The sequence below is a fragment of the Nerophis lumbriciformis genome, linkage group LG17, assembly GCF_033978685.3.
Source record: "Nerophis lumbriciformis linkage group LG17, RoL_Nlum_v2.1, whole genome shotgun sequence".
Taxonomy (NCBI): domain Eukaryota; kingdom Metazoa; phylum Chordata; class Actinopteri; order Syngnathiformes; family Syngnathidae; genus Nerophis; species Nerophis lumbriciformis.
Window position 1 is genome coordinate 26,232,501 of NC_084564.2, and position 17,784 is coordinate 26,250,284.

Consider the following 17,784-nt stretch of genomic DNA (forward strand, 5'->3'; position numbering starts at 1 on the left):
GATAAATGCTTCTGATTGTCATGATCCGTCACCGGGGTCATGGCATGATTTAGGTTTGGTAGTTTTTTCTGTTTTAGTCTGTTTCCTGGGTGCACCCTCTTTCCCTGTTTACTGTTGGTTTCCATGGGCACTGTTTACTGTTGGTTTCCATGGGCACTGATTCTCCTCACCTGTCTTTGTTTAGCAATTAGTGTTCCCACCAGGTATTTTGGTTGATCACTCCCGTTTATACTTTTGTCCCCCAGCTGGGTCAATGTTTGCTATAGGCAACATTTACCATACCATACCAACTTTATTTATAAAGCCCTTTAAAAACAAGCACAGTTGAAGAACAAAGGGCTGTACACCACAAAGAAATAGAGGCTAAGGACTGACTTTAAAAATAACATTTAAAACAGAAGTAAAATACACATTGAAAAAGCAAATAAAAATTACCCTAAGAACAATTTGTTAGATAAAAAGCAGTTAAAAAGTAAAAAACAGTTAAAACATTTACGTTCTCCTGGTTTTTCTCCTCGCTCTAGTGTTTTGTTTACACACTAGCATTCCTCGTTTTTTCACCCTTGGTGACAATTTTTTTTATTTTAGCGTCCTCAGTTCTGTATTTTTTGTCCTGCGTTTAATTTATTAAAAAGAAAAGCTTCATCGTACCTGAACGCCGCTCCTGCTTGTTTCCTGCGTTGGAGGGAACATGACAATCGCAGACGTAACACTGATATTTTGTACATTACATGTTTTACAAGTTAATGGTGTTCATATCTTTGTATTAGGGTTGTCCCGATACCAATATTTTTGTAGCGGTACCGGTACCAAAATGTATTTTGATATTTTTCTATACTTTTCTAAATAAAGGGGACCACAAACAATGTCATTACAGGCTTTATTTTAACAAAAAATCTTACGGTACATTAAACAAATGTTTCTTATTGCAATTTTGTCCTTAAATAAAATAGTAAACATACAAGACCATTTTTCTTTTATTAGTAAGTAAGCAAACAAAGGCTCCTAATTAAACTGCTGACGCAATCAGTAACATATTGTGTCATTTCTCATTCTATTATTTTGTCAAAATTGTTAAGGACAAGCTGTAAAAATGTATTATTAATCTACTTGTTCATTTACTGTTAATATCTGCTTATTTTCTCTTTTAACATGTTCTATCTACACTTCTGTTAAAATGTAATAATCACTTATTTTTCTGTTGTTTGTATGCTTTACATTAGTCCTGGATGATACCACAAATTTTGGTATCGATCAGATACCAAGTAGTTACGTGATCATGCAATGGTCATAATTTAGGTGCTCATGTGTCCAGGGACGTATTTCTTGAGTTTATAATCATAATATGAATTTAAAAAAAATGAAAAAAAAAATTTGTGGTGCTAAAAAATATCGATGTAATCATAGTAGTATTGACTAGATACGTGCCCATACTTGGTATCATTACAGTGGATGTTAGGTGTAGATCCACCCATGGCGATTGTTTACATTGTGACGCCAGTGAGCTATCGTTTCCTCCTACGGTGTGTAGTGAAGTGAATGTGAAGTGAATTATATTTATATAGCGCTTTTTCTCTACTGACTCAAAGCGCTTTACATAGTGAAACCCAATATCTAAGTTACATTTAAACCAGTGTGGGTGGCACTGGGAGCAGGTGGGTAAAGTGTCTTGCCCAAGGACACAACGGCAGTGACTAGGATGGCGGAAGCGGGGATCGAACCTGGAACCCACAAGTCGCTGGCACGGCCACTCTACCAACCGAGCTATACCGTTTATACTATATATAAACATGATATTGAAGCATGTTTAGCTATTCCTCGTCCTGCAGGGATGATACTTGTAAGAAACTTACTTTATTTGTCGCCATGGAGGCGAGGATTAGTGATTTAGAAGTAGCTAAAACACTGCAGACTGCGGCTGGACGTTAGCCGCTAGCTAGTTAGCCATTTCTTAAAGCACCTCTTCCTGAGGGCGTTTCAGTGTTATAACTTCACCTTTATTGTTAGTTTTTAAGTCTTAAGTCTACACACTGTCTGCTTGTAAGTACTCAGTGATTGTGCACTGCCGAACATGCTCCTCTGCTCGTAAAACCAGCAATGTCATGACGTGATGACGAAACGCCGTCTTGCCCGTCCCCAGGGGAGACCGGTACTTTTTAGAGGTGGTGTAGTACTGAATATGATTCATTAGTATCGCGGTACTATACTAGTATACTACATAGGACAGGATGTGACACATAGCGTTTTTGTTTTGATTGGTTTAAGAAGAGGTGTCTTGACATGTTTTGACGATAGACAGATAAAAAACTGCCTTTAGACTTCCTGACTACCGTCTTTCATTTCTGCTGAGCTTGTATATCCTATTACTAAACCAATTACAGTAAACATCTACATTTTATGTTATCAATGCACTAAACTGGAATCCAAACACAGAAGTGAAGCTCCACTTCTCTGAATGAATGCGCTCCAGTAGGCATGGCTATCGTGGATGAAAATAGTGTTGCTGGAAAAAATGACTTGCCTGGGCTTTTCATAATGTACCTGTTTCCTTGTCCATTTCTGCTCACTATTTGTATTTGCCTGAGGCTCAACAGTGACTGAATGTAGATACATTTTCCCACGCTACGGAATGGACCAAGATTCACAAACGAAACGTATATGTTAATTGCGTGTCAAAAAATGTGCGCTGTTAAAGAAAACTATAGGTAACGCGTTATTGTCACATTGACTTTAACAGCCCTAGTTTTAATACATGTAGTAGATCAGGTCCTAAATGTACAAACCCCGTTTCCATATGAGTTAGGAAATTGTGTTAGATGTAAATATAAACGGAATACAATGATTTGCAAATCCTTTTCAACCCATATTCAAGTGAATGCACTACAAAGACAAGATATTTGATGTTCAAACTCATAAACTTTTTTTTTTTTTTTTTGCAAATAATAATTAAGTTAGAATTTCATGGCTGCAACACGTGCCAAAGTAGTTGGGAAAGGGCATGTTCACCACTGTGTTACATGGCCTTTCCTTTTAACAACACTCAGTAAACGTTTGGGAGCTGAGGAGACACATTTTTTAAGCTTCTCAGGTGGAATTTTTTCCCATTCTTGCTTGATGTACAGCTTAAGTTGTTCAACAGTCCGGGGGTCTCCGTTGTGGTATTTTAGGCTTCATAATGTGCCACATATTTTCAATGGGAGACAGGTCTGGACTACAGGCAGGCCAGTATAGTACCCGCACTCTTTTACTATGAAGCCACGTTGATGTAACACGTGGCTTGGCATTGTCTTGCTGAAATAAGCAGGGGCGTCCATGGTAACGTTGCTTGGATGGCAACATATGTTGCTCCAAAACCTGTATGTACTTTTCAGCATTAATGGCTTTTCAACTTTGCGCCTATAACAATCCGGAGGGTTCTTTTCCTCTTTGGTCCGGAGGACACGACGTCCACAGTTTCCAATAACAATTTGAAATGTGGACTCGTCAGACCACAGAACACTTTTCCACTTTGTATCAGTCCATCTTAGATGAGCTCAGGCCAAGCGAAAGCGACAGCGTTTCTGGGTGTTGTTGATAAACGGTTTTTGCCTTGCATAGGAGAGTTTAAACTTGCACTTATAGATGTAGCGACCAACTGTAGTTACTGACAGTGGGTTTCTGAAGTGTTCCTGAGCCCATGTGGTGATATCCTTTACACACTGATGTCGCTTATTGATGCAGCACAACCTGAGGGATCGAAGGTCACAGGCTCAGCTGCTTATGTGCAGTGATTTCTCCAGATTATCTGAACCCTTTGAAGATATTACGGACCGTAGATGGTGAAATTCCTAAATTCCTTGCAATAGCTGGTTGAGAAAGGTTTTTCTTAAACTGTTCAACAATTTGCTCACGCATTTGTTGACAAAGTGATGACCCTCGCCCCATCCGTGTTTGTGAATGACTGAGCATTCCATGGAATCTACTTTTATACCCAATCATGGCACCCACCTGTTCCCAATTTGCCTGTTCACCTGTGGGATGTTCCAAATAAGTGTTTGATGAGCATTCCTCAACTTTATCAGTATTTATTGCCGCCTTTCCCAACTTCTTTGTCACGTTAATGATTACCGGTATTTGCAAAAAACCCAAACATTTTTATCAGTTTGAACATCAAATATGTTGTCTTTGTAGCATATTCAACTGAATGTGGGTTGAAAATGATTTGCAAATCATCTTATTCCGTTTATATTTACATCTAACACAATTTCCCAACTCATATAGAAACGGGGTTTGTATTAAAAAAGATACATGTACCCTACCATCATAATTTCATCAATTCATACCTTGAATATTGTGCTGAAATCAATCATTTTTTGGGTCGTTATTTTATAAAAAACTAACTTTTCACTATGTGGACGGACACACACACAATTAATGAGATGGACCTCCCAACAGCTATGCCAGTCAACTAAACATTTGCAAAATTAATAATCCTTCCTTGATACACCGCGTTATAACTGTATATACAATAAATACAGCGCACATATTTGCTATTTTGGCTTTAACAAATGAATATACAATGTATCCAGAATTAGAAGAACGCTTATACATCATGAAATATGTTTTGCCAAGTTTTTTTGTGCATATGTGTTTTTAACGTAAGTATGAGCTGATTCTTTAAATACTTTGCATGAACTCTACACCTAGTCGAAAGGATGCGTGGAAATATTCAACCTTTTTTTCCCCATGGGACTTTTCCGTAAATACCAAAGTTACGTACACACGGTTCACCATTTTGCTGACGCAACTTTTTTGTGCGTAGCAACATTTTTAAATTAGGCGCCAGTTCTTTAGCCATATTTTGTGTACAATACTTGTATTTATTGTGGATAATCAAGGTTAGCTTTGAATGATGTAAAATAAGCACATTTTGTTAGCATTTGTATATTCATGAAAAAGTTTGGGATTTTGATCAAATCATCACAAACAAAAGCAATGCACTGTTAGTGTGTCCCAAATCTAAAACTGAAAAAAAAAAAGCGTTGAACTAGCTAAAGTAGCCCTTCTTACATGCTTGATTTTATTTTCTCGTGATCTCGAGCAACCCTATTATTGCATGAACACTACAAATAGCAATTATATAATCTCTCACCATCCTTACACCGCCTGTTTTGCCTTGCCAGTACCAACGATTAAATTCATGCCCTAAAGCATCGTTTAAATCAGGGGTGTCAAACTCAAATACAGAGTGGGCCAAGATTTAAAACTGAACAAAGCCGCGGGCCAAGGTTGAACAAATTAACCTTTTAATAGGGACCCAAACAAGTTTTGCATTGAATATTGAACAAGCAAGGCTTATATAACTTTATAGTGACATGCAAAATCGAGTTTCAAATAATAATAATAATAATTAAAAAATATAATTGGCATATCAAATACAATTTAAATAAAAATTGAATGCCTCTTTTCTATTTGCAGCCTTCTGAGGTAAATATCAACATTAACTTTTTCTACAGGCTAATAAATTTGAAAATAAAATAACAATGAATAAACCAACCATTCAGGACTTTAAACTGCTCAGTTTGCAACACACTGATACCTGCCATCTTTTCTTGGATGCTAGTTCATTAATGTCGGGGCTCAGGCTTTGAGCTGAGACAACCTTCATTATCGAACGAAGGTGTTCATCAGTCGTTATATCTCATAGACCACCCGGACCACAGTTTTGGGGGCGTGCCTTAAAGGCACTGCCTTAAACGTCCTCTACGAGCTGTCGTCACGCCTGCTTTTCATCCATTTTAACAACGTGCCGGCCCAGTCACAAGATATGTGCGGCTTCTGTACGCACACACACACGTGAATGCAATGTGCAATGTATACTTGATCAACAGTGATACAGGTTACACTGAGGGTGGCCGTATAAACAACTTTAATACTGTTACAAATGTACGCCACACTGTGAATACACACCAAACAAGAATGACAAACACATTTCGGGAGAACATCTGCACCGTAACACAACATAAACACAACAGAACAAATACCCAGAATCCCATGCAGCCCTAACTCTTCCGGGCTGCAATATACACCCCAAACTCTGCCCCCCCCCCCTCCCCCCCTTCTCCGTGCGTCGGTTGAGGTGGGCGGAGTTGGGGGGGGGGGGGGGGGGGGGGCCCGCGGGCCAGAGTTTGACACCCATGATGTAAAGTATGTGTGTATATGTATGTTTGTACAGTGAATGTGCGTGTGGATGTACGAACTTTGAGTATGTTGGTATGTACTGTATTTGTGTATGTATGTGGGAGCGGGCCAGAGTTTGACACCCATGGTTTGAATCAAGACCAAAGTCAAGAGTAAGATTACTAATTCAGTGTTAACATTTGAGTGGAAAAGTTGGGCCTCGTTGTGAAAAAGGTTAAGAACCCCTGCCTTGAATCAGCTGGTGTCTTTTTTTTTTTTAAATATTTGCATCCTTTTCCTGTACTACCAATTTCTCCTGAAAAAAGCCATTAGCTTTGAATGCTCGGTCTATGATAGTGTTTCCCTCCCGCCAACTAAAAATATCACTTCTTTATACACTCTACATACTGAAACTGTACTTTTTCATGGACGCCCCTGCTTATTTCAGCAAGACAATGCCAAGCCACGTGTTACAACAGTGTGGCTTCATAGTAAAAGAGTGTGGGTACTAGACTGGCCTGCCTGTAGTCCAGACCTGTCTCCCATTGAAAATGTGTGGGGAATTATGATGCGTAAAATACGACAACAGAGACCTCGGACTGTTGAACAACTTAAGCTGTACATCAAGCAAGAATGGGAAATAATTCCACCTGAAAAGCTTCCAAAGTTGGTCTCCTCAGTTCCCAAACATTTACTGAGTGTTGTTAAAAGGAAAGGCCATGTAACACAGTGGTTAAAATGCCCTTGTGCCAACTTGTTTGCAATGTGTTGCTGCCATTAATGATTATTTGCAAAAAACCCCAATTACGTTTCTCAGTTTGAACATTAAATATCTTGTCTTTGCAGTCTATTCAATTGAATGTACCGGTAAGTTGAAAATGATTTGCAAATCATTGTATTCTGTTTTTATTTACGATTTACAAAAAGTGCCAACTTCACTGGTTTTGGGTTTTGTATATTTCGATACACAATCCAGCCCATATCACAGAATATTATTTGACAAATAAATGATAACAGAACCATTTCAAAACGGGTTACAAAGGCTCCTAATATGTCTGCTGACATATGCGCTAACATATTGCGATTGTATCATTTTCTCAAATCTGGTATTGGTCTACGTGCTAATTTACTGTTAATAGCTAGTTACTTTTTGTTGTAATATGGTTCTATCTACACTTACGTTACATTGTAATACGCATGTATGTTTCTGTTCAGATATTTCACATCAGTTGTGGGTGATACTACACATTTGGGTAACGATCCAATACCAAGTAGTTCTATGATAGTGTTTCCCTCCCGCCAACTAAAGAAATCACTTTTTTATATACTCTACATGCTGAAACTGTACTTTTCTTTTCTTTTCCTTTTGCCTGTTGGCATTGTCTCGCTAATGCCAATGTTTTTCCTTGTCCTGCCAGAGAGCTTTGGGTGTGTTGAGCACCGTCCTCCCACAGTCCTCCGAGGCTGTTACTTATGTGGTTCAGCGACATGTGGCAAAGACTGTGCGGCGACTGCTGAAGGTACTCCACTGTACACACAACCATGCTCAGTTTATTGTGACATATTGCATGCCTAAGGTGGTAAGTACAGTACTTGAACTGCACTCAACACACACTGTCTCAGCTTTCAGGTGTACAGTTACATTTTCAATCAATTCCAAAACACACACTGACACACTATTTTCTCAGATTTAAAAATAAGTAATGGAATTTGAAAACAATTTATTTGATATAACCATTATAAACATTTTCAAATAGTGAAACAGTCATACAAGTGTAAATAGATGTCAACTGCTTTTAATATTAAAACATCAAATCAAAAAGTGTAATTGTTACCAGACTGTAGTGTGAAGCCAGAAAAAGACGCCCCCCTCTTATTTCACACCACTGTGGTTTGGTTTTGCTTGGTTGTTCAACTTCATGCAACATAATCAAGGAGTGGAAAAGGAAGATACTAACAATGGGTGGGCAATTCTAGGAATGTTGGTAATGATTCGATGGCAAGTTAAAACAAAGCAGTATTGCCGATAGTGATATAAAATACCAGTATTTAAATGCTAGTACCACAATATGAAGTGATTTTTGATGCTTATCGATACATTTCAAAATAAAGGGGATCACAAAAAATGTCATTAGTTGCTTAATTTGAACAGAAAATCTTACGATGCATTAAAAATATGTTTCTTGTTGAAATCAAAGATCAATTTTAGGAGATTGTAAATAAAATTTAAGGCATAAACAGACTGGGCTTTTCTTATTGCACTCAAAGCACAATTTACAATTTATCATATTACATATAGCCTGCCATAATGTAGAATTAGGTTATAATACAATATAAACCTTTATTGACATTATATTAAATGCTTAATGATTTATGATTGCCACTCTTGGGCTGTGCTTTGAGACAAATACAATCATTAGTAAATACTAAAAACAATACGATGGCTAAAACGACACAGATAAGACATGTAGCAGATAAAACACATATTCCATCCATTTTCTACCGCTTGTCCCTTTCGGGGTTGCGGGGGGTGCTGGAGCCTATCTCAGCTGCATCCGGGCGGAAGGCGGGGTACACCCTGGACAAGTCACCACCTCATCGTTAAAGATAAAACATAAATTGTAGGAGTTTGTTAAAGAAATTCAGTCAATTTACTTGCTTAGTTTGCGCTACGTGAGTGGTTTTGACTTCGCTAGTAATTGGCAACAGGCTACGTATCTATGCATGCGCAACAATTAATTACATTCTTACCTGTCACTTTTTACTCCTTGTGCAGTTTGTTATCTAAACAATCGCTCAAAATCCTTGACCGAAAACCACAACACCACCATCACTGTTTAGTTCTCCAAAAATACAGATTGTTAAATTTAGCTAACATTCAAAGATTAGCATCAATACGAATGGCCCATCGAATCCTAAATAACACTGCACCAGCGCCACTTAAGCACTTTGTCCAGTTTACATCTGCTGTGACAACTAGAAACACACGAGCCTCCACCAGGGGGCAGTGTAGCGTACCCAGATGTAAAACATATTTTCCACAATCAGCCTTTTCATATAAAGCGATAAAGGAATGGAACGACCTCACAACAAACTTGAAAAGTCTAACAGATTACTCTTCATTCACAATTGAAGTTAAAAAGTGGCTTTGAAGCAATCAAAGCTGCTCACACGGTCACTAAGGTGGGCACTATGATTGACACATCAACTTAATGTGTATTATATTTATCCATGACAACATTTTTGTTGTAAATTGTGAGGTGTGTCTGTTAAAATCATGGTTGTTTTTACAAATGATGACAGATGTGAACAAGAGCATGTATTGTCTTTTTGTGATGATGTAAATGAAGTGTGGTTTTAGTGTAGATTAAGTATGTGTCAATGAAAGGGCATTGTATGACTTTTTTTAATTTGATTACATGCTATAGTATGATTTTATTGTCATAATTTTATTGCATGATTTTTGAATCCGTTTAATTTAGGTAGCCAGGGACTGCAGATGGAAATAAGCTATTTAGCTATAATCTGGTACAGAACATATCTGTCTTTGAGTTTAATGTTTCTGTGCATTGTCCCTTCAAATAAAGACTAAACTAAACCAAATATTTACCTAAGTTTGAAGCAAATATTGTAATATTTTAATGCCACCTTTGGTGAGGCATGTTTTAAAGCAGCGCATGCAGCGTGGCACTTCCATGTTTAGACTGTCACCTTTATCGTTAAAATTCTGAAGCCAAAATACCTCCATAGCGCTTCACGCATCCTCTTTATAACCTGTACAATTGCAGTTTTTTGCCATTTTTCCTCTCCCTATTGTATCTGCTTGTATGTGCTCTGTGTGTGCGTGTTGACACAATCAACGTGCGTCTCGGCTCTGTTTGTCACCGCCGCACGGCAGCATGCTGATGCCAAAAAAGTATGTGTATTTTTCACTGGTTATCAAGTACCTTTTTCAATTCATTAGTACTGAAGGTGTAAATCTCGCGCCAGACCGTACCCATATCCGCAGCAGGTCTCCAAGGTGAACAGCCTCTGGCATGTTAGTAGAAGCATTTAAGTCCCATCTTAAAACTCATTTGTATACTCTAGCCTTTAAATAGCCCCCCTGTTGGACCAGTTGATCTGCCGTTTCTTTTCTTTTCTCCTCTGCTCCCCTTTTCCTTGAGGGGGGGGGGGGGCACAGGTCCGGTGGCCATGGATGAAGTGCTGGCTGTCCAGAGTCGGGACCCGGGGTGGACCGCTCGCCTGTGCATCGGCTGGGAACATCTCTACGCTGCTGACCCGTCTCCGCTCGGGATGGTGTCCTGCTGGCCCCACTATGGACTGGACTCTTACTATTATGTTGGATCCACTATGGACTGGACTCTCACAATATTATGTCAGACCCACTCGACATCCATTGCTTTCGGTCTCCCCTAGAGGGGGGGGGTTACCCACATATGCGGTCCTCTCCAAGGTTTCTCATAGTCATTCACATCGACGTCCCACTGGGGTGAGTTTTTCCTTGCCCGTATGTGGGCTTTGTACCGAGGATGTCGTTGTGGCTTGTGCAGCCCTTTGAGACACTTGTGATTTAGGGCTATATAAATAAAGATTGATTGATTGATTGATACTTTGGTACTACCTATGTACCGTACAACCCTATAGTGATACAAAAACGTATATTTTGACTTGAAATGTCATAGTGGAAAATGTATTTCAGAAATGTTTGTTATAAGCACCTTTTTGATGATAAGTAGCCTACTGAAAGGGTGAAAAAAAAGTATGTTGGAAAAAACAATATTTCCACAAGCATATTGTGTGTTTTTCTTTTTTTTAACAAAATACCATTGTATTTCTTCCTTTCTCTTAAATGTAGCACTATTTCAACTCAGATATCTTTATATGACTATTAAGTCTATATACTGTATAGTCCATATATATATGTATATATATTTGTTCCCATAAAAATTCCATTAAAAATTAAGTAAAAAAAAAAAAAGAAATAATAATAATCGTGCATTCTTGCCAACCTTGAGACCTCCGATTTCGGGAGGTGTGTGGGGGGCGTGGTAGAGGGGCGTGGTTGGGGGTGTGGCTAAGAGGGGAGGAGTATATTTACAGCTAGAATTCACCAAGTCAAGTATTTCATATATATATATATATATATATATATATATATATATATATATATATATATATATATATATATATATATATATATATATATATATATATATATATATATATATATATATATATATATATATATATATATGGGACGGCGTGGCGCAGTGGAAGAATGGCCGTGCGCGACCCGAGGGTCCCTGGTTCAATCCCCACCTAGTACCAACCTCGTCATGTCCGTTGTGTCCTGAGCAAGACACTTCACCCTTGCTCCTGATGGGTGCTGGTAGCGCCTTGCATGGCAGCTCCCTCCATCAGTGTGTGAATGTGTGTGTGAATGGGTAAATGTGGAAGTAGTGTCAAAGCGCTTTGAGTACCTTGAAGGTAGAAAAGCGCTATACAAGTACAACCCATTTATCATTTATCATTTATATATATATATATATATATATGTAAGAAATACTTGACCTTCAGTGAATTCTAGCTATAAATATATATTTATTTTATTGTATATATATATATATATATATATAAAATAAATACTTGAATTTCAGTGTTCATTTATTTACACATATACTTGTTGAGTTAAGGGTTGAATTGTCCATCCTTGTTCTATTCTCTGTCACTATTTTTCTAACCATGCTGAACACCCTCTCTGATGATGCATTGCTGTGTGGCACGCACAAAAGTGCTTTCATCAAATGCACTAGATGGCAGTATTGTCCTGTTTAAGAGTGTCACAACATTGCTGTTTACGGCAGACGAACTGCCTTACGGTAGACCAAAACGTGACTGCTGTTGTTGTGTGTTGTTACCGCGCTGGGAGGACGTTAATGAAACTGCCTAACAATAAACCCACATAAGAAACCAAGAACTCGCCCTCAATCATTCTACAGTTATAACATCATTGGGCAGGCACACCGTTTATATTGTGGGAAAGCGGACTCAGGTCCGCATGGACCTGAGTCCGCCTGAATTTCGGGAGATTTTCGGGAGATAATTTGTCCCGGGAGGTTTTCGGGAGAGGCGCTGAATTTCGGGAGTCTCCCGGAAAATCTGGGAGGGTTGGCAAGTATGTAATCGTGTGACTATGACAACACAAGAAAAATATTTTATTCAAATAAAAATGTTTTTATAACTAAATGCAACTATTAAAAAAACTATTAGTACAACATGTATTTAAAAAATTCCCTTATCACATTCAGTTGCACACAATTATTTATGGATTAAGTTATAAATGCGAAATAACAAAAATCCAACAATGTAACAATTTAGGGAGAGCGCGAGGGAGAGAAAGAGCGAGAGCTTCGGGAGAGAAAGAGCGAGAGCTTCAGTCGGAAACACTTGCATGAACGACTGTTTACAGTTTTTTCCATTTGCTTACACACAATTTCACTAACTGTGTGTCTTTTTTCAAAAGAATTTACACACTTTTCCAAACACAACATTACATTTTCTTAATCCCTAGATTATTTGCAAAATGACACACTTCAATGAATGAAATAAGTTTATTTCGGTCATATAATCAACCATCAGCCATTAACCATTTTGTGTGACCAGTTTAAGAGTACAGACTATACATATATAACAATCATACACATTTACACACAAAAGGAAAAGAAAAGAAAAAAAGAATGACCGAAAAAGGAATAGGCTGAAGCCAAAGCTTATATTTGCCTATCCTAAACCTTCACTGAAAATAAGATTACCTGGAACATCAATGTTAAAAAAAAAAAAATCAAAATGAATGGGATGAAAGTAATTGTTACTATATTTTATAATTTTCAATTATCTCACCTTTCAATGTTTTCTTAAATCTTAACAAAGAAGTACATGTCTTCAGCTCATCACTGAGCTTGTTCCACCATTTAACTCCTAAAACTGAAATACATCTGTATTTAATATTTGTTCTTGCTTTACTTATTTCAAAAATCAATATCCAAAATATGAAGCAAGCATTTGTAAAAATGCAGTTTTATTGTCATCTCACTCACACAGACTTCAAATGATAAGACACTATTGGAGTGAGTTACCCAGAACACTGATACATACAAAACACATTTATAAAAAAAAAACATTTTACTCTAAGAAATCAAATGTTTGGGGCATGTTTCCTGACCTTTTTAGCATATATGATGAATGATTACTGTAACTTGACAAAATATATTGGCAAATCCATACCAATCGTCATTGTTTACTTTGAAGTGGGCCGATACGTAAGGATCTAAAGAGAAAGTAAAAATATCCTGTAATTTTTTCAAGATGCTGCAAACTGCAAATATGTATTTTGACCACAGTCAGGTAAAGTAACATATCACAGTAGTCAACAATGACATGCAGTACAAATTAAAATCTGAGTTTGAAAAACAATCTGGAGATAAACATTACAAATGGAAAAAAGTGTATAGCTGTAGCAACCACTTGAAAGCTGTATTTTCAATGTATCACCTGTGTGTCTTTACACCTGGCGGATGTGATTATCCGATGTGTTCAATTGTGTGGTCGTTGGCAAGCCAGCACTTTGGATTGACCAGGAAGTAACTTCACAATCGTTATCTTTGTGTAAGGTGTGAAGATGTGTGTATCACAATCCTAGTGTGTGTGTAAAGTGTGAACATGTGGGTATCACAATCCTTATCTGTGTGCAAGATGGGAAGGTGTGTGTAAAGCATTGTGTGTAATATTTCGCAAAAACTGTGAAGCAGAGTCTATGCCTAATATTAGGCACATCTGCACAGTGGTTTTGTTTACTGTGTGTAGACTTTTGTTAACTGTGTGAAAATGTCAAATTTAGTGTGTAAGCAATTGGAAAAAACTGTAAGGAAAGTGAGTATTTTTTCTGGACATACAGATGAGTAACTGCAACAAAAGTATCGACCCCCACCACGCGAGTATAGATCTGGGGCCGTATTTATCAAGCGTCTTAGAGTGCCATTTTACACTTAAGTCCTGAGAATTTGCGAAATGTAGTCCTACTCTCAAACTTAAGAATAAAAGCTATTTATCAACTTTTTTAAGTCTAAGAATCACTCCTACTCTCCTTGATATTTAAGAGACCTTCAGAGGTGTTCTAAGTGGTTAGGAGTTGCCAGCGGGGGATGGCACTGAGGTGAGAGAGACGTGCGCAAACGTTCAGGGAGCGGAAGGATGTCCTGGCTTTGTTTGATGACGAGCAGCTGATCAAACGGTATCGTTTAGACCAGGGGTCGGCAACCCGCGGCTTTTTGATCACTCTGATGCGGCGAACCCCCCAATTGTCCCGTGAGACTTCCGGATTTCAGTGCCTCTCGCAGAAAACTCCTGGGATTAATATTCACCGATTTTCACCCTTAAAGCTAAATTAAGGGCTTGCGTGATGGTACAACATTTGACGCCCTCTACAATCTGTATTGACAGCGTGCCAGCCCAACACTTGCTATACAATATACATCTTCTGATAGCACACGTAAGAGACAGCAATGCATACTTGGTCAACAGCCACACAGGTTACACTGACGGTGATCATATAAAACAACTTTAACACTCTTACTAATAATGCGCCACACTTTGAACCAAAACCAAACAAGAATGACAAACACATTTCGGGAGAACATCTGCACCTTAACACAACATAAACACAACAGAACAAACACTCAGAATCCCATGCAGCCCTGACTCTTCCGGGCTACATTATACACCCCTGCTACCACCAAATTTTGATTCATTGCCAATATTGTTTGTTTGTTTTGTATTATTTTGTAGTTTATTGTCATAAATATACACTCCCATTGTCCACTTAAATATTTCTAAGATATTTCTTTATTCTTAGACAAGGGATTCCCTTCCGTGATTGGTCATTTCTATTGACACAGAAATGACGTCAAATAAAATTCCGTTTACGGCACATAGTAATGTCGTAATTCAGCTCTGAGTGTGACACTTAAGATTCAGTCCTATGCTTCGCTGAAAGTGTGAGTAAGACGCTTGATAACTAACTTTTAAGTGCAGCTTTCAGCGAAGAATTTCTTTACTCATAAGTCAACTCTTAGCAGACTTCTTAGGAGTAATTCTAAGACGCTTGATAAATACAGCCCCTGATACCAAAACCCCCTTCGGTATAGATAACATCGATGGTTAAATTTATACGCCCAACCCTAACACAAACATTAGCATCACTGTTCATTTTAGAATTGATTTTAAAACCTTGCTGTTTGTTTTTAAAGCTTTACATGGACTGGCACCTCAGTATATCTCGGACCTCATCCAAACTTACAATCCTGCGCGCGCTCTGAGGTCCGAGAGCCAGCTCCAGCTCGTGGTGTCCAAGACGAGACTTAAAACCAGGGGAGACAGGGCCTTCTCTGTGGTCGGCCCTAAGCTCTGGAACACTCTGCCCCTCCATGTTCGAACTGCTCCCACAGTGGAGTGTTTTAAGTCTCGTCTTAAGACCCACTTTTATTCTCTGGCTTTTAACACTACGTGAGTTGTGTGGTCCTCTGTTGTCCTCTGTGTTTTTAAAATGTTGCTTTCTATTTACTGCTTTAATTGGTTTTACCCTTTGAAATTGTTTTTAATCATATTTATTTTATATTGTTTTTAATTGTGTTTAATATTGTTGTGCAGCACTTTGGAAACATTTTGTTGTTTAAATGTGCTATATAAATAAAGTGGATTGGATTGGATTGGATCACAAGCATAGCTATGTGAGCCACAGTGCTAACATTAATTCTATTTTAACATCATGCTGGAGTAAAAAAAAACAAAAAAGGTTGCAGAAATGTCTTTTTTCTTTTTCTATGTAATAATGTAATAATCTTACCCACAACATTATTTAGCTTAAAGAGCATGTAGTCAGGTGAAACACAATCACTGCAGTCAGTATCCAATAGACTGTTCATTTTTATTTCTTTCAATAAAAAAGTTAGATTTTTTTATACGGATTACCTTGCTCATATCACGGCTTTACCATGGTTATACTCTCCAGATCTGCGCTGACATAAAAGTTAAAGTACCAATGATTGTCACACACACACTAGGTGTGGCGAAATTATTCTCTGCATTTGACCCATCACCCTTGATCACCCCCTGGGAGGTTAGGGGCGCAGTGGGCAGCAGCGGTGGCCACGCCCGGGAATCATTTTGGTGATTTAACCCCCAATTCCAACCCTTGATGCTGAGTGCCAAGCAGGGAGGTAATGGGTCCCATTTTTATAGTCTTTGACTCGGCCGGGGTTTGAACTCCCAACCTACCGATCTCAGGACGGACACTCTAACCACTAGGCCACATGAGTGTTGTTGAGTCCCCAGGGACGCTTTTATTAAGTTCACAAACATGCTGTCTCTCAATATTTGTCCAATATAATCTTGTTTCTTGACTGGTTGCCAGAGAACAGAATCAACTGCCACTAAATATGCTATAAAGATTCTGGCGGTGTGCACGGCTGCCAGCCACTCGGCCCGGCGGGAGTTGGTGAAGTCTGACAGAAGTAAGGCACGATTGACAGGCTCCAATTTACTTTTCACATTTGACCTTGTATGCAGAATACACGTTTCTGTTCATTGCACGTACGTCTTCGTGTATTCGAACGCTCATTGTCTTCCTATTTGCTTTTTGTTTATCGCAGCGCTATCTGTTTTCCGTCATTTGCTGAGCGCAAGCTGTGATGAGATGGTGTCAGGAAATGCAGCCCTCTGCCTGGCCCATTGCCTCGAGTTGAAGGATATTGCCAGCAACCTGCTGGGCACTGATATCGTACTTCAGCTGCTTCGCCACGCTGCAGGGGATGCTAAGAGGACAGCCGTGCAGCAAAATGCAGCCATTGCTCTGGGGAAGCTATGTCAATCGGAGCCCAGGTGCCCTCTCACTGCATCTATAGAGCACATGTTGTTGATTATATGCTAGGAAATGGCCTAAAGCAAACTGGCACATTAGATGGAAGAGTGACAATGATGTTTGCAGATAAACGACTGAATTGTTAAACATTTTATATTAATTAATATGTGATGAAACAGACTCCCTGCCATTGCAATCCATTTGCAACCTAAAATGCATGGATTATTGACATTTGCAATAGAGATAGGCATTTGACTACCTTTCTTTAATAAACAAGAGGGAAAATTAGTAATCAATGAATCGTTTGTAAGTATGGCCTACAATATACAAAACCCAAAACCAGTGAAGTTGGCACGTTGTGTAAATTGTAAATAAAAACTAGGGATTTCCGATAATGGCTTTTTGCCGATATTCCGATATTGTCCAACTCTTTAATTACCGATACCGATATCAACCGATATATACAGTCGTGGAATTAACACATTATTCCGCCTAATTTGGACAACCAGGTATGGTGAAGATAAGGTATTTTTTAGAAAAATTAATTAAGATAAATTAAAAACATTTTCTTGAATAAAAAAGAAAGTAAAACAATATAAAAACAGTTACATAGAAACTAGTAATGAATGAAAATGTGTAAAATTAACTGTTAAAGGTTAGTACTATTCGTGGACCAGCAGCACGCACAATCATGTGTGCTTACGGAC

The 17,784-nt window shown here is 38.4% G+C and overlaps 1 protein-coding gene across 1 annotated transcript in view; it reads left to right on the forward strand.

Moving 5' to 3' along the window:
• ttc12 (tetratricopeptide repeat domain 12) overlaps positions 1 to 17,784 on the forward strand; it is a 106,568-nt gene that overhangs the window by 69,975 nt on the left and 18,809 nt on the right. Inside the window, exons 18-20 of the mRNA XM_061972979.1 lie at positions 7,578 to 7,679; positions 16,631 to 16,730; positions 16,869 to 17,097. Coding sequence (XP_061828963.1) covers positions 7,578 to 7,679; positions 16,631 to 16,730; positions 16,869 to 17,097 — 431 coding nt within the window. The remainder of the gene's footprint in view (positions 1 to 7,577; positions 7,680 to 16,630; positions 16,731 to 16,868; positions 17,098 to 17,784) is intronic.